An 18,799-nucleotide genomic window follows, 5' to 3' on the forward strand; every position below is an offset into this window, starting at 1 on the left:
GTCTTCAAGAGCATATCCTTCCCACTGCAGCACAGATTGAATATGCTCGTAAATGAGAAATCATTCAGTAGTATATACATGAGGATACTTTCATGATCATTTTTGAAGGGCAAAGAGGCTTACCAGAGGCTGTAGTCTACTGTGAGATATCCACAATCTGCTTTTTTCATTTTACTGTGGTGCATTCCCAAAGACAGCACTCCTAAAAAAAGCTTTAATTTCCAAACACATTTATTTAATGGGTAGTCTATATCTTTCTGACCTCCGGCCAGACCTTATCAAAACAGCAGTGCCACACTAGGCAAATATCTCATGTTTTGATTCCTATACTCCAGAAATCAACTTTCCTGTGTTTGAATAATCTAGTTGATGCTCAAAATGAGATGCTGTGCAGTTTCTGAAAATGACCCAGCTGCTTCCTTTGTTTATAGTAATAAAGGAGTGAAATGGGGGAAGGAATAGGTCTTATCAGTGTTCCTTACCAGAGAACTCTAGCAAACACATCACTTTAATCTTTATTGAAAGAAAACCACTGCAATTTTACCAGTGATGAGCCAAATATGAATACCAACATACGGTTCTTCATACCTGACTTACAACCACCCAACTTTGAAAAGTGCATGAATATGGGGTCCGTTCTCTTACCTCCTCCCAAAAAAACCCTTGCAACAGTTTTCCACTCAATTTATTCTACAAATATTGGCTGAATCAAAGCTAAATAAATTGCACTTTGCTGCTAGTAGCCTTCTACTGCTTAAAGATCAGCTCTCCTGACTGAAAGGAAAGGATGTTTGAAACAGACTCTTCCAAACCATATCACTTCATATGAATTCAAAACTCAGAAATGTACTGAATAGATATCTTATTTGTGTTGAATAACATGCTTTGTGTTGTTGAATCAGTATACTGGGATATTTTAAAATGAATTTCTCTACGGTCAGCAATGCCAGCATGTAGCTTCCCGCTTGAGGACACCTTGTCTCTTTGATGTGAACAGATGCATAACACATAATTTCTGTTGCTGAATCATCAGCCTTCTCAAAACCATAATAATGTAATAGGCTTTTTAATTAGTGAGCCTGTGAATTTAGTGACAAAATACTGGAACCATGAGTGACTGTGATCTGAGAGATATAAATACATGTAATGAGCTATCATGTAAGAAAAGGTATGACAGCCTCTGAAGCATAAGGTCTACTAAAAAAAAGACCCTCTGCAGAGCTATTTTTATGTGAGTTAATAAAAGAATGCATGTTATTTTGATTTCTTATGCTGCATCCTTTACGGAAAGAACCTACAGGACCCATGAGCATAGGCTTCTCTTTAATTCTCAAAACTGATACAGCATATCAGTCACTTGGTGAATATAAAACACAAAGTGATTTATTTCACAGGAGGTGATAAAAAACCAGATCTTCTCATAAAGTTATGCTCATACTGTCATGGTAGTTAGCTAGCAAGAAAAAATCTGAACGTAATTTGGTATGCATCATCTCCCCAGAGCATGGTTTTACAGAGCCAGTGAAGGCAGGTTTCATCAGCTTTTGGCCAGGGTTCTCTTGGAGACATTCCAGTTTGGTCTGGTAGAACTGCCCATTAAATCAGTTGGTTCAGTAGGCAGCTCCTGGATCCCACCTCTAGCAGGCTCCTGCTGGTGCCTCCCACTCTCCCACACAGCCCAACGGTTGGGATTTGGCTCATGAAATGGCTCCTCTATCAAGTTTGGACCCAGAGCCTGCACCTCTACCCTCTGGCTAACTTTGCCCTGCTCCTGGAGCTGTCTCACAAGAAGCGTGCATGGGTGCCCACACACACACTCTCCGGAACAGCATCTTCTCCAGGGCAGCTGCAGGGCAGAAAGCAATGCCCGTATGCCTAGCCTTGTCCGTCATCCCAGCAGATGGCTGCTGAACAGGGAGACGGGGTGAGGATGAGGGGAGAGCCTGAAACTTCCCAATTTACCTGGATCAAACTGTGGGGTAGCAGAAGCAGCAGACATTTTACAGAGTATGTAGAATTACCTGCCAATGTTGAAATTATTCTCTTGAGCCACAGCTGAGATCCCTGCTCACTTTTTTACGCTGAGTCAAAAGCAAAATACACCTGTAAATTATGGATATAAACAACAACCTACTTTTCCATAAACTTTATGAGCAGTGACTTAGCAGTAGAATCTCCTCAGTACTGGAAGATGACAGAACATTTGAAATCCAAACATTAGATCTTGTTTGGGCAAGAAAGAGAATTATGTTTTCTCAGTACCACTGAAAATAAGGCCATTTTCATTTCTAAGCCAAACTACAGGCATCAACATTTGAAGACATCAGTGCAAATTTCCAAGATTTGAGGTGGCAAAACCAGCTTTTAAAATGACAGCTAAGGTTTTGTCTGTGTAGCGAGAGTAATGGGGAATGATAAGCCAGGGGGATATCTCCAGGGGGTGTTGAATCAGGCATAGAATGATAATAATTTTAAGCTTAACAAGATTAGCTCAATGTTCAACATGGGAGCAAAACCAGCAGGCCATTATGTTTAGCCATTGCTATTGCAGAAAATCCTGATGCAAAGGCCAGAAGAGCATCATCAATGAACTGCCAAGTTTTACCACTGAGATACACCAGTGTCATGGTTTAACCCTGGCCAGCAACCAACACATGCAGCCACTCGCTCACTCCCCCCCGACCCAGAGGGATGGGAAAGAGGATCGGAAAGGGATGTAAAACTCAAGGGTTGAGATAAAAACAATGTAATATGTAAAGCAAGAGCCGTGCACACAAGCAAAGAAAAGCACACAAGCACACAAGCACACAAGCAAGGAATTCATCCCCACTTCCCACGGGCAGGCAGGTGTTCGGCCATCCCCAGGACAGCCGGGCTCCATCACGCGTAATGGTTACTTGGGAAGACGAATGCTATAATGTCAAATGTGTGTCCTCCTCCCCCCTTCCTTCTTCTTCCCCCAGTTTATATACTCAGCATGATGTCCCATGGTAAGGAATACCTCTTTGGCCAGTTGGGGTCACCTGTCCTGGCTGTGTCCCCTCCTAATTTCCTGTGCCACCCCAGCCCTCTGGCTGGCAGGGCCCAAGGAACTGAAAAGTCCTTGATTTAGTATAAACATCACCCAGCAACAACTAAAACCATCAGTGTGCTATCGACATTGTTCTCACATCACAGCCAAAACAGCACTGTACCAACCACAAAGAAGAAAATTAACTCTATTCCAGCTGAAACCAGGACAACCAGATATTAAAAATTATCTGAAAAGATTGTCATTAATTATTCTGATGGAGAACAAGTTGTGTGTGTGTGTGAGTTAGCAGCGTGCCCTTGCAGCCAGGAAGACCACCAACGTACTGGGCAACCTTGACAAGAGTGCAGCCCACACGATGAGGGACGTGACCGTTCCCCTTTACTGCACACTAGTGAGGTGACATCGAGAATGTGCACCACTGTTTTGCCTTCCTCCCCATCACAGTGTGAGATGGGTATTAACAAACCAGAGGCCACTGAGATGCTCAGGGGGTTGGAGTACATCATGTATGAGGACAGGCTGAGGCACCTGAGTTTGCAGAGGCTGGAGCCCAGAGGGGGAACTTCACTGGAGTCCAGCGCTATGTAAAGGCAATCTGCAGGACAGCGCGCAGGGAAAGGGCAAGAGGCAATGGCCACAGGTTGCAATAAGAGACGTCACAGTTGCGTAAATGAAAAACATTCTTCAAAATGACAGTGGAACACACTGCCCACGCTGCAGCATTTCCCTCCTTGTGGATTTTCAATACTGTGCTGGATGAGATCTGAGCAACCTGCCTCAGCTTTGAAGTTCGCTTCCCTTTGAGCCAGGGGTTGGACCAGACGATCTCCAAGCACCCCTTTCAAACCTAAATTATTCTGTGATTCTGTGACTCATGATGCTTCCCCCCACAGAAAAGCGGAAATATGATTCACATTCTGCTTGCAAACAACAAAATTGTTCTTTCAATACCCAGAGGCCCAACAGTTTATACTAAAATGACCCCTTCCTCAAGACCAGAGTTGCCAGTATTTATAAGGCGACTGTGTATCAGTGTATCGCATAATGAATGGCAGTACAAACTGAACTCGATACTCCTGAGTGATGAGACAAAGAACACTGAACTGGCTGTGATATCCATTTACATACTAGATCCAATTTTTAACATTTTTTAAAACCCTCATCTTTTGAAATCCTGGAAGGCTGTTTAAAATTTCTTGCTCTTAAGAGAACTGAGCTCTAGTTTTTTCCCTCTAAACCACTAGCTTGTTGTGAATAAGAACCCAAATACCAAGCGGAAACACCGAACAGAAAGAAATTTCAGTGGGAAAAAAATATCTTCTTTGTGGTATCATTGGATAATTCTACATGTGTACGTTCAGACTTGGAGTTTTCACAGACTACTGTCAACCAGCCATGTTAAAAAAAATCCCAGAAAACAGCATTACATTATTCCTTCTGGCAAAAACAATGCAGATAAACAAAGCATCAATAAAATTTAATCTTTCATCTTTACAATAGAGAAATACTTGAAGATTATTTTGCTTGCTTTATGGTTTGAAATAATATGTGATTGCCTAACCTTAGCAGTGCACTTAAATAATGTCTAAATGATCTTTCATCATCAATTAGTATCTAATCGAGTTGAGGAAATAAACTTCCTCAGTAGATTTGTTTTTTCTACACCAAAAATGGTTGGATTCACTTTTAGTATATGACATCACTTGAAAATATTCACGGTATCCTTTTTTTTGATTTCTATCACCGTTTTAATGAAAAATAGAATGAAAGATTGTTAAAATACTAACAAACTAGCTTCTTACTCGTGAAAAAATCGGATGCATCTGTAACAAGCGCTTGCGCCTTCCATCTCTTTAACACTGTATTTGTTTATGCAAATACATGCAAAGTCAGGACACAAAAACCTAAATTCATGCTTGCAAATGCAGGATTTGTCTATGGCTTAAAGCAGAGCCCTTTAGAAGTACTACAAAATGTTTCCAGTAACATTTATGACTTCTTTAGACATTTACCCAAGAGTCAAAATCTGATGATGACTCATATTTACGTACAGTATGTGAAATTGCTTTATTATGAAACTCCACCTTCAGAATTGCATGATTTCAGCAGATAAGATTCCAGTTATTTCTCTAGTTCCATTTTACTTCCACCTCACAGCACCATCCCAATAAAGGAGTGTATTGACCCACTGTGGCTGATGTGTCTGAAATTTATTATTTGATATAGAGAATTACATCTGCTCAAACTCAGATCAGTTTGCCAAGCCAGTTAAGATTTTTCTTAGTTATAGTGGATTAAACTCTATGGTTGCAGGATAGGCCCACTCATAACACTTCATTGGCACACAGAGGCTAACTTTTCAGGTCTTTCAGTGAGCAGGTAATAAGACAGAAGAATATAACTGGTGTCTGAGGAAAGGATGTACTGACAAAGCACAGGTCATCCATTCAGAAATATGTATGTTGGTGTATCCTTCAAAACCATAGGTCTGAGCTAGGTATAGTAGTTACACATACAGTACCTGATACCACTTCCCCCAGCAACAAAATAATTAGATTAAAACAGGCAAATTATTACAAATGAATGAGATGAAAATCAATATGCTTCACACTCTAGAATTCTGTGCCTCCAACACACAATGTTAAAATTTGTAATTTTTCTTCACATTCAGGGAGACTGCCTTTTTTTAAGTGAAAGCTGAATTTGTGTGTTCCCTTTATGGCACGAACCAATTACCTGGTATTTCAAGAAAGCTCGCCATACACTTGCCATCCCTAGACACCGAGTACCTGATTTACATGCAGCTCCTGCAAAAAGCTTTGAAAATCCACATCTGAACACATTATGGAGCCAGCTGTGTTATGACTGCTGGGGGCACATGGAGCCCACGGGGCAGAGGGCCAGGTGAGGCAGCAGAAGCAGGAGTAAGATGCTGCTTGGGTAGGATGCTGCTTGGGTAGGATACTGCAGGAGCAGGATGCTGCAGGGGCAGGAGGCTGCTGGGCTGGGCACACAGAGCTGAGCAGGACTCCTCTCAAATTCAGGCAACCCATGCACCACGTGCGCCTGACTCTATAGGTCTGGATGGGGAGAAAGGCTTTGCCAACAGTAGAGCCACTAGGGCAAGGCACATGAACTGACTATATGAAGGTATCTCACATGTTAAAGGATAGAACCAACAGGTCTGGGTCCTCCAGCTTGCAGAGTCTGTGCTGTTGTGCCATCAAAAATATCCAGCAAATGTGACCTGTGGCTGCTGCAGCAGCTGCCCAGTGGGTGGGTGTTCTGTGTAGGCTAGGGAAGAGCTCTGTCCTCCAATATCCTATGCAAAACTCATTCGCTGCTCTTTAAACTCAACTCATAAATTGCTCTTTGGTCACCTGTAATCCTGGAGGCTTATCCTTGCATTCCTCTAACTGCAAAATTAAAAAATGGATGGATTTTGAACATGAAATAGTGCACTGATTGATCTTATGCTTGGATTTTGCAGTACAATCTGTGTAAGTAGGAGTTTTCATTATAAATCTCATTTTGAAAGGTTTATGACTAGCCTGTTTCAATTCTCTCCAGGCTCAAAACTTGTTAGATATGTTTCACCCTGGAAGATAAAAACTCTCACAAAAATGAAAAAGAGTGTGAGAGAAAGAAAAAGAATCGTACATGTCTTTAACAACAGGAACGTATTTTGAATCAAATATATGAAACACTGAAACTTGACAGTCCTTATTTCTTTTAATAAACTACTTGTTTTTTTAAACAGTAACTTAAATTATTACAAATGTAAGAGTCTATGCACGTCTCAGTAATATATACCTATCATTTAGGACACAATTACCTTTTCAATATTACTGAAAGTGGCTTGACTTTTACAGAAAAATCTAGGAGGTTAATTAAGAATTTTTCTTAGTCCTTCTGTCATGAAGATCATACAGAATTTAAGGGTATATCTTTCTCACTTATGCAAATGGGAGAGCTCAAATGACTTATTTTTTAGGAGAATCAGGGTGAGACCTGGAAAGGATGCTCAGCTGCTCAGAAGCGAAGTGCAGAAGTTCATAAGCAGTATATTGATGTGTTCTTACTCACATAACATGCTGTGCCTTGTTTCAGCCTGTCTGCTTTTCAAACTTGCCAGAAGAGTAACATTCAGATGATAAATGAGCACCTAGCGATTTATTGGCTCAGCCTTCATCAAGTAAATCATGTCTGAGGTTAAGGTTTTAAGGATGACGACCTTCTCTTTCCAAAAGTAACAGATGTAAGAAAGGAAAATAGTCTCTCCTGTTGTAAAGTTCCTGTAATTTCTCAGATTCCATTTCCTACATTTTTACTTTAGCAATTGTTCAGGCATATGCTAAGTGGTATACAGACATAACAGGCTCTTGAAGTTCTAACAATGAACATGAAACTATCACATAAAAGCAAGTTCTCCAACAGACAGTTTTGCTTACCTGTATATGACCAATCGATCTCTTCAGTCAATTTCCGCTGCTGTCTATAGTATCCGTACACCAAATCTGCAAAACAGCAAGGAATTTACAATATAAAACCCGAAAGTCTAACATGAACATGAAGTATAGACAAGATATCCACTCCAAGAAGAAAATCACTGTTTTAATTACTGATTAATTAATTACTTTGTCCTTATCTTGGACCTTGAATAGTAATTAGTTAACAGAATATAATTACCATCAACACTGTAGCATGTAATGGACACAAACAGTTTTTCAGTTTTTACTTTCTTCTTTTTCTTTCTCTTTCCCTTTCCTTCCTTCCTTCCTCTTTCTTTCTTTCCCTCTCTTCTTTTTTTCTTCCCACTTTTCATCACAACCATGCTTTCCCTTTTAAAATTAGTACAATTCCCCTGTGAAGAAACCATCTTCTCTGATGAAGATGGTTGGAAAGAACCAATCTAGATTACTTGGAAGACAATGCAAGTTAAACTTTCACTTCAGTGTGGTCAGGACTTTACATATTTTTTCTAACTTTGTACTACTGATACCATTTAAAGATAGAGAACAAATATTCCAAAATGTGGTTTCAGTGTGTACTACCATCAGGAATATTATAGCTGAAGTATGTGAAGTTACTTATATCTCCGTAAACTTTATGGAGACAGAAGGGTAGATATTAGATACTTTTTAATGACATTACATTTCTCCAGAGAGAAATATCTAACTGTATACTCACTGATTTATTCTGACTACTGAATAACCTTCACTTTTATCCTTTTTATGCCAGTACAATTCTAGCAACACTACTGATGTGTGCACATAGACAACTATGCCCCTAATACTTATTAATATATGTAAATTGTAGATATAGCTTTTTTGATACTGTCATTTCAAGAGTCATAATGTTAACTAGCTTCATTAAATAAAGTTCTAGAGAAGCACAACATAACCTATTTAAGAAATAATTGCATATGAGCACGTTAAGCACACATATGGATTGCTTCCTTGAGAAAGCACCATAGAATTCTGCTCACATTCTGCAATAAATACGATTTAATGAAACAATTTCATAGCATGCATTCTTTTTTAATACAGAAAAGTATATAGTGCTGATTACAGGTTGTTAAATCATAAGTGCTATTTGCAAGGTTAGAAATGTTCTGTGTCTTACAATGAGTTTCTGCTGCCTATCTGAAGTCCATGCATTTTAACAACTTCATCAGGACTTCTCCCTCCTCCATGAAATTACAATTGCTCTTAAATGTTTCTCTCTTTGCTTTTTCCTTCCCCGCCAAAAAAAAACCCCTCCTTGCGACATTTTGCAACATTCATTCATGACTAAGATTTTTTTTAGAAAATGATCAAACCTGACATGTAAGTAATGGCACTGAAAAGGGATTTACATGCACCAGCATTGTCTTTGGACCACATTTTGAAGTCAATGTGCATTGTGCCTGCTTCTTTAATTATGTAAAAGAAGGCTGTTTAAGTTCTGATTCACAGGTGTTAGTTGCTGTCTCCAGTTTCCTCCTTTATCCATTGTCCTCCTAATTGTTACTTCAAACAATGAGTTGAGCATTCATATGGTAACTAAGCAGGGTTTGGGCGTGAGAGCTTCCCACCACTTTTTAAATTCCACTCGGAGGTCTGACGGACAAGGAGCGATAGCTTCAATGAACAAGAAAAAAAGGGGCAAGGTTCACTTTTTTGGTGCATTACACACTTATAGACCCAGTAAATCTTACGGAAAGTCTTTATAAATGCCAGAAGACGTCAGGAGTTCATACACCTTTCCTCCACTATTCACCTATTGTGTTCCCACAGCCCCTTCACTGCACACTCACAGCCAAGTGCCTCCCCACGTCTGCAGGGATCATCAGTGGTTCTGGTTTTGCCTCTTTCTGCTATGAATATGTGGCAACGCTGGGGAAGGAAAGCAAATTTCACTTGGGGAAGGAAGCAACTAAGGAATCATAGCCAGCACGGGTGTCAGAGAAAAAATGCTGTGTGTGAGTGTGTGAGGATGACCGAATGCAGCAATTCCTCCCTTGAGCTACTTGGGTAAACTCCCTGGCAAAACACAACCATGCACCCTATAAAGCACTGCTGTGTAAACCGTCAGTGTTGATAGCTAACAGTGTAGAGACCAGCTGGAGGTAAGTTTTAATTTTTAATTCAGAGTTAAAAAATGGACATCCCTTTTGTTCATGGTATATGACAGCATGTACTTCTGTTTAAATAGTCTATTTAAATTCCTTACATTTAATTTAAATGAATACAGTAATAATTAGAACATCCTCAATAAAGAGAGGGCAAAACTGATGTCAGATTTGTGGGTTTATATGTAAATCTATGATACTGATACTTGAGCTTGATTAGCTTGACAGTCAGCATGGCTCCTTTGACACTGACTGACATCTCCAGCCAGCGCCCAAAATAGTTTGAGTTTTACTGGTTGAGGTGCTGCTTTATGAAGCAAAAAATCCTTAATGTTCTCTTCTGCTTCGAACATGTTTCCATAGATTGTTGATTTATTCGTAGAACAAGGCAGCTCAGTTGCGGGATCACGTTTTAACTAGTTTTATGGTTATCTTTCTATGCCTGTCGAGGAGATGCTTTTGTTCATTTTTTCTACTGTCCTTCAAAGCCAAAGTTTTCTTTCTGAGGTTTGTTTGATTTGTTTCCTTTTATATTCTATCCAAACAGTGTGCGCCCCAGTGCCAGGGCCCATGAAGTCAGAAGTAACGGTGGCACATGCTCCCCTGCTCATGAGGACCGATGATGTGTGGCCGACCTTGTCTCATGTTCAGTCACTGGGCCAAACAGAGAAGACAGATTTCTAGTTAAAGCATAGTGCTGGGCCTAACAAGATCTTGTGGATATCTTTTCCTGTTTAAAAAGTATAAACAACCAGGGTTTCTTCCTCTTGACATGAACCTGATATTCCTTTTGCACTTACTCGCCTCAGTTGAGTTGCTTTTGAGTTACTGCTATGAACAAACCATGCTGATCCTCTGTGTGTATTTATTCATATGTAAAGGTAAAAAATAAATTGCTTTAAAAATTAACAGAAAGAATTGTCTGTGACAGACAACCTCTTGATTTGGCACCGTGCCAGAAAAAAATGAGTCAGAGAAGTGGAAACAGGACCTTAAACCTTTGAATTCTGGCAGGGAAAATCCTCTCAGAGTTGCTGAGGCAACAAGGCCCAAGTATCCACCAGAGACCCGGTATTTACTAAGCCTTGGTAAAAAGGCTATTCTGAGGATAGTGTCTGAGACACGAAGTATGTTTGAGGATGCTGCACTCAAACATGCTGCTTTGCTACACAGGACACAAGTGCAGGCGTAATCTGGCGCTGTAATTCATACCAGGATGCTGTAATTTTACCTGCCCTTTACGCTCGTCCTTTTTGCCACAGCACTGTACAGAGGTATCAGCTGCTAGACTCAAGAGGAACAAAGGACAACCTCCTTACGGTTTGACCTCCACGCAGCCTGAATTCATGAGTTGCACGTGTAGTGGAACCAGCATTTATGAGATTCTAACATCAGAATGACTTATTTATGGGAACTGTGACACATTAACATCTGCGTTTGTGAAATCTTCTACAAATGGCACTGATGTTCTGCATGCACGGTAGGGGTAGGCACTATTAACTACATATTTAGATTGTCAACATTGTTTGGTCCTGGGACGTCAGGTGTCACTCGGTATTCTCCTCCTGTCCCAAAATCTAATTTGTGAGCAAAGAGTATAAAGTCATAAGCATTCATCTAGTATAAGTGGATAATGGCAATGCATTACAGTCATGGAGATAAAAGCTATGTTGGTATTAAAACTGATCGGAATTTCAGTTTACATGGGAAGGATTCAACCTGTGGTTCTAAGGCCAAGGAAGAACACGGGAACTCTCAGGATACCAGGAAGGATGCAAGCACTCACTGAAAATACGTAAGTTTTCTCTTTGAGAAATACCAAAGTTCTTGTTTTAAGCAAATCCTGTCTCGTGAGATCTCTGCTATGTACACTCGTATCACTGACTCTGCAGAAACTGGAAGCTGTGAATACCAGAGGTTTACACAGGTTTGGAAAAGATTTTAAAATTCTGTGAAGGAGAAATCCATAAATACCTCTTATACACAGTGACACCACTTTTGGCTCACTAAGTCCACTGATAAAAGTATTATACTGGGAAATTCTCATTGCATATTTGCCCTATTTTAATGCCTTTGCCTAGGCATCGGCTACTAGTTATTGTCAGACGGGTTATTAGACAAGTGGCTTGAACTAGTAAAGCAGTCTTCAAGTTTTTATTCAAATACCTATTGTGCTTGCCCGGACGCTCAGCAAACTGTTTATAAGGACAAAAGACTATTTACCCACGTTCAAATTTTCCACCACACAAACTGACCCACCTCCGCTGAAGACTACTGAGATGCACCAACATATGTCTAAATGTGAATGTCTCGGATGCTGCTCATTCAAACAGAATGAGGTAGCTCAGTCTTTATGCCCTACTTGATCTACTATCTCTAGTCATATACAGCACTTTTATACACTATAGAATATTTTGAAAGTCCTATTTTTAGAACAAAACACAAATCTCTTCACTGGAGAAGAATTAGGACTCGCACAAGAAACTGGAATGGTATGGTAAGAACAATGGTTATACAAGGTAGCTGAAAGAAAATCTGTGGCTAAGTGGGACACCAGACAAAGTTGCTGCAAAGTCAAAGAGAGGAAGACAAACTGCAAAATTGGCATGATAATAAATTCAGAAAAAGAAGCTACACATGATTAGCAAAACAGATGCTCAGCGCTTTTAAAATACGTAAAGAATACAGTAGATCGGACAGACATTTATTATGCAGGTTCTACTTCTGAATGTAAATACAGAACTTTAAACACAGCTAAAACTGTGCAAAATCACCTCTGATGATAAATGGAGGGCTTCTTCAACAATTGTCATTTCCTTATTTTAGCTCCTTCCACTGACAGGAAGGTCACAGGACCCACTTCTACACCTTTCATCCATCTTATGATTGTGCAGCTTCATTGCCTCAATTGAAATAATTCTTGCTTTACACTGACAGAGGAAATGAAAAGATTCAGAGAACAACCTGCTAACACTCTCACAGCTCTAACTGACAGGAGCTATCTATAAATCCCTTTGAGAGAATGATCTACATTTGTCTGAATAAGGTCTCTTATGGATTTATCTGATTTTGTAATGGCATCTGTAAAATCTTTAAACCCACCAAAATGCTTTAATAACCCACCTCTACAATTTCATGTTCTTTCTCCCTGAAAGTCGAAGTGTCTAAATCTTTTGTCAAGATGGGGCTGAGAATTCTCACAGCTTTAGAGGAATTTAAAATGATTTTTTTTTCTTTTCACCCACAGCTCCTTCTGTGTAAACTTATTTTAGGCATTGGTACATGTTCAGGTATCTATAAAGAGAGCCAGTTCCCTTCATTATGCTTGAGTGTAGGCTGCTCATTCCAATACAGACTGAGAAAGTGAGACTTTCCCTACACTAAATATAAAGTCAAAACAAAACTCTTGTAATTTGACAACTGTCATGTGTATTTACTAACACAAACTGTGTTTAAATCTAAAAAAAAAAATAAATACAAAAATAAAAAAAGGAAGACAAAGATTGGTTGGTTTCATTTAAAAGCAGTTATCATTAAGCACCAGAGTATTAATAGGCACTCTGCTTACTTAATCTGTCACAACTTTACAGTGAATAGTGCTGTGAATTAAAAGGATAATCCCTATGGTATCAGCTAAGGTTTATAAATCACATTTAATCACATTTTTCCAGTGCATTTGTATATGCACAAGCAACAGGCACTCCTGTTTGACCAAATTTATGTTCTACCCCACTGGCATTTTTCATGCCTGGGGTTTGCAGGGCCCCTGAAATTCCTAAGAAGCCAGTGGCAAGCGGGAGGGATATCACAGGGTACGATCCAATCTGCCTAAGTTACCTGCTTCCACCTTCACTCTGATTGTAGGCAAAGCAGCAAGATACGTTAGATGTCTCCTTCCATTTGTGATCTTGTGCACCTAGAAATCATCTGAAGATGCAGCAAAATGGTCTGACGCTTCCTACAAAGCCATTAGCAGTTAGTTGAAGTTTTAAGGCTTCTCTGGTAACCAGTGTAGCATTGAAGTGTCTGCTCACTGAAACCAAGCTGACAGTACAGGTTTTAAGGGGGACAGTGGTGCTTACCTTTCCAGAATTGCTATTTCTGAATATGCACAGGTGAATGAAATTAACTGCGGTGAAGCTCTTGGGCTAAACACAAAGATATCTCAGTAATTTAAGAACCTACAGAACTAGACAATACAGAAAAGCTAGATGATTGCCTTGCTGCTGAAGCACCTAGAAAGGTGTCCAAAGCCAAAACAAGAAAGGACTTAAGAGGACTAATCTCACCAAAGATGGTACACTAGTGTCCCATGTATGAAGTGAGGCAAACCGGTGTTTATAGTGGAACTGCTATTCAAAAAAGCAGGTATCAAGCAGTGATTCTTAGCACACACTTTTATGTAACTGCTGCAACTCAGATTCCTTTCCCCATGCCCAGACGGTTTTTTAATGCAACACGTGTAAATTCATGGAATCATATAAATAAAAAGTAAATACAGACCAGACATGAACAAAAAAACCCCAACCAAATCAAGTCAGTGCAACTACAGGCCTTTGATTTCAAAATGAATTTACTTCTGTTAGCAGTACCAGAGAAGCAGGAAAGAGATAGCTAGAGTCGAACAGAACTCGATTTTATTTACACATAAATAATAATGGTAACTTAATTATGTTTGCATGATCCTACTCAGTGTTCTGGGTATTCCACAGATAAACTTTTACGATTCTGACTTTTAGCAAAATTGTGTGTCACAAGGCATAATAAATATCATTAGGAATGAAGATTATGCGCTTTACCTCTTATATTAACTCCTAAGTGTTAAAACATTTACAAGAATCCCCTTTCCAACAAACCAGAAACATTGCAATAGTAATTTCAGAAGTTCAATGAAAACTAATTTTAACTCCTAGGCTCAAAATCTTAAGAGGTCACATTTAAATGGTTTTTGGAAAGGTTTTTAGAAATCTTTACTTTGTTTCGCCAGTGCCTCTCTGCCTGTTAATAGATACTAACATCCACAGACCAGGAAAGTTCTACAAGCTTTGGTAGTATCTATCTAAACCTCTTGAGAGCAGACCTTATGCAAGTCATCTCAAAGGAACATGTGGTGAAATAAATGCTTTTTAGCACAGTAGGGGCTGTGAAGTCAAGCTGTTAGAAACCTTCTCTTCTGCAAACTGTTTCAATGGTTAAAGGCATCTTGTGGACCCTAATGAACAGCTTTAGACTGAACCCTATGAAGGTGTTGGGGGAGATACTGAGAGAAATATATTCTCTAAAGGAGGAAGTTTTCAATTATTAAATATTTTCCTTTACCATTTATTTGATGCTGGAATTGCAAATTCTACTCAACCATTACCCCTCCAGTCACGTTACAGTAAGTCTCCTGAAAGGTGGCTCTTTAGACAGCAATAATTTTTTTTGCTTCATGGAGGTATTTGCTTGAAAGTTCTTGGTGAAATCTTTTATTCAGTAACAAAGGGGAAGACAGAGGTTTCCCTGGATGATTTTTGTATAAATATTCATAAAAATCTAGGGATTATGCCACATACCTTTTACAAAACCATACAAAAAACCATTCTACTCCCTTGAGGAAGCTCTACATTCACATTGGGACTGAAAAATTCCAAAGTTCATCATGGACACCTGGTATCAACTGCACATCTATAAAAATATGTGTCTCATTTAATAAAAAATATATGAACATAATGCAAAGAGTAAATCAAAAAACTTGTAAACAAATGTGGAACCTGACTTCTTTGATAAATCTTAACGACTATATTATATATAGGCATAGGTATGTTCAGATATATGTATATCTATAAGAATTTGTTGAAATTGTGTATATAAACATCTACACATATTGCAATTTCTTGAGTGTATCATATCATAAATCTCATGTTTACTCTTTTCCTTTAGCCATTTCCTTATTGCAACTGATTACATAAATATATCATTTGGAAAAGAAAATGAAGTGTCTCATGATTGCTAGAGACATCAGAGCAAAGTGTGACAAACACTGGCATACTAAAAACACAAACCAAAGGCAAAACAAAGACACTTAATGCATGGGTTTGCTGGTTTTGTTTATTTTAATAATTTGCCTTTTACTAGAACACAGCAGAACCACTAATATAGTTGCATAAGGAAGATCATAGATAAAATAACCAGAGTAACTGCAATTAATAGATTCTTTATTGTAGCTACCTACAGCAATATTAACACTTGATTTTTTTGTCAGATTTTAAAAATAAAGTCATACCAATTTAAAATCTGTTTTCTTCACATTTCCTTTCTTGACTTCATATTTTTTATTCTCTTCACCACCTTATCATCTATACTATACCTACCACGTCATATAGTTTTGAGGTAAAATTCTGTCTCATGTTTTATATATGTCCAACACAGCATGTTGAGAGGAACAGGAGTCCCATCCTAGTCCTGTTTCACATCACCCACAAAACTGGAGCATCACAGATGATTTTGAAATTCAGATACTAATAATATCTGGAAGTGGTGACTCAGATATTTTGATCAGATATTTTGCATGATCTATATGGTCATGTATCTTGCTCATTTGTATTTAATTCATACGGTCTTCATCTTGGAGGGGTGAGGAAAATCAGCCTGAGAAGCTATGTAAGGCCCGTGTGAATGCAGACAGAGCACAAAACCGCCGTACAGGCATACATCCCTTGCCCGCCCATCTTCCTAATGTCTAATTTATGCACATTTTACATAACAGTAATAGGAGACAAAACGCAGTGTTGTGATTTCAGAAAAAAACCCCACCACAACACTGTTCTGTTAGTTCATATTCTTTCAGTTCTAATCCCCATTGAATTCTGTCGGCAGACATAAAGCTAGTTGAACAAGGTTTGACCCAAAATGTGGAAATAATAGCCCCGTAAGATGAGAGATATATTGTTTAATCAATCACTGTAAACGTGAAATTTCACCTTACTGCAATAACCATTTCCCCATATAATCCAACCTTTCACTAAGGCAGTAAAAAGCCTTTTCCCAGGTCTCAGGTGGTGGTGGCACTCCATGAAAAGCTTTAATTTGTGCACTGAACCACAAAATGGAGGTTCTGACCTCTTGTTACTTGCAATCCTATACTGAGTGTCTAACACAGTTTGAACTGAGAATCTCATTGCAGCAGTCCTCAGAGGTTCAGATTAGTTCAATACAACTGGAAGTTCACACATTGTGGCAGTCGGCTGTCAACACTCAACAACCAACTGCAAAGTGATTGTGACTTTCTAACAGTAAGAAGTTAAATCTTTGAAACAAAAATCAAGAAGCCTGAGAATGTCATTGTGATTCACAGGCAAATTTTTACTACAAACTAGACACTGTAACACGAACAAATTAAATACAACGTGCTTAACTATTAAAGTTGTTTTCAGTTAATTGCAATGACTCATCTACGATGATAAAATTATTTTTATTGCCAATTAATAAAGTAATGAAACGCTCTGTCAATTAATGACAATGAGACTCACGGGAAAACGTTACTTAAAAACATACAGCAATTTAATGGTTTGAGCATACTTAAATCTGTAAGTAGGTTTCAATGCACCTAAAGTGACTTGTGAACTTACACCAGGACTGACAAAGTCATTCCCACATTGGGAATTCACCTGCCTAAACTCTGCTGGTTTGGATCTCAGCTCCCAACAGAACTAGGGAGTTTGGGCTCTTAAGTAATGAAGAATTAGTTCTAGAAAAGGATTTTAACGCTGAATTCCCATTGCAGGCTCTCAAAATCCTCAAAGCCCTTGACAAACAGACACCTGCCCTTGGTCTAGGTGTAGAGCTCTAAAACCCTGGGTAAAGGCATTAATTAGCAGCCTGTGAAGCGTGTCTGCCTGTCTCCCTCTCTCTTATGAATATTTATAGAAAGGTTTTATGGTATGGAGAAAAACTTCAATACGCTGGATTCATGGTGTCTTCTGTGAATATTCTTGGGGCACATAATTAGGACGCTTTGTCCTACAGCCATTTAGACACTTCTGCCATTGTGCTAGGGGGAAAGCTCGACTTACACATCATGCCTAGTAATGCAGTTATCAAGAGGGGATGGCCTGGAAGTTTACATATCGGCTTAGAAGAAGCTCCCTCACTGCCTGTTTTCTTATAAATGCTTCCAATTAAGGGTGCTAGTCCAAACAGACAAAATGAACAAAGTGCTGAAACTAACTCCCTTCCTCGAGAGAGCAAGGGAAAGGGGAAACACCTTGTGAAAAATAAAACTGCTGGGAGGAGAGGGCCATACAGCTGACTCTATACCAGAACAAACCCTGAGACCTAATAATATTTATACATATATATATATATACATGTAAAATATACTGCTACACCAAAGCAAACTGAATTCCTAAGGGGTAGAAGGATGAAACAATCAGCACAGTGTACCAAGCCACTAAGATCTCAATGACCATAATATGTAAAATGGCCAAATGACCCAACAGGAAAAAGCTTAAAGAAACAATGCAGATGCAAATCTGAAAAGTGGCTCTTGAACAGAAACGAGCAGAAGCCTTTCTTGAGAAACTCATAACATGTCCAGCAGACAGGTCACCTAGTGAACAGCAGATGAGCCATTAAAGACTGATGACTGCAATATAATTTGAATTGACATTCAAGGCACAGCAAGGGTGCCAAATTAGTACACTGACACCAACCATCTGCAAATAAAATGCAAAGAGTTTTTAAGATACCAGAAATTGAAGTAGTTCCAGTTTTGATAGCAATGCCACTTTTCAGAAGTCTTCAAAATGTCTAGGAAATTTCCAAAAAGGGCAACAGTTAGTTAAATCTGAAGGTTCAAGAGGATACACTGAAATGTGATACACTGATGTCTCAGTTATTTAGACTGGGTGGGACTATGGTTTTAAGGAAGTTCAGAGAGCTGTAACAAGCAAGGTAAATGTGCAACAATGCCAAATGCTGTTCAGCTTCGACAGACAAAGCAGCAAAAATAACTGAAAAAAAAGGCATCCAAAAAAACTAAACTACTTGTACTTTGCTGGGTTTTCAATTAATTGTATCAGCTGAAAGAAGAGAGCAGGGCACCTCTGGACAGCTAAATCAAGTTCTTCATTCAATGTACAGTTGGAGTCCAAGCAGAAATTTGGAAATAT

The 18,799-nt window shown here is 39.0% G+C and overlaps 1 protein-coding gene across 5 annotated transcripts in view; it reads right to left on the reverse strand.

The window, feature by feature from the left end:
- The window catches only part of PTPRZ1 (protein tyrosine phosphatase receptor type Z1), a 145,006-nt gene that overhangs the window by 97,837 nt on the left and 28,370 nt on the right, over nt 1-18,799 (reverse strand). For all 5 annotated transcript variants that reach the window (XM_056341632.1, XM_056341631.1, XM_056341629.1 and 2 more), the window contains exon 2: nt 7,486-7,551. In XM_056341632.1, coding sequence (XP_056197607.1) covers nt 7,486-7,551 — 66 coding nt within the window. The remainder of the gene's footprint in view (nt 1-7,485; nt 7,552-18,799) is intronic.

Source organism: Falco biarmicus, chromosome 5 (assembly GCF_023638135.1).
Source record: "Falco biarmicus isolate bFalBia1 chromosome 5, bFalBia1.pri, whole genome shotgun sequence".
Taxonomy (NCBI): Eukaryota; Metazoa; Chordata; class Aves; order Falconiformes; family Falconidae; genus Falco; species Falco biarmicus.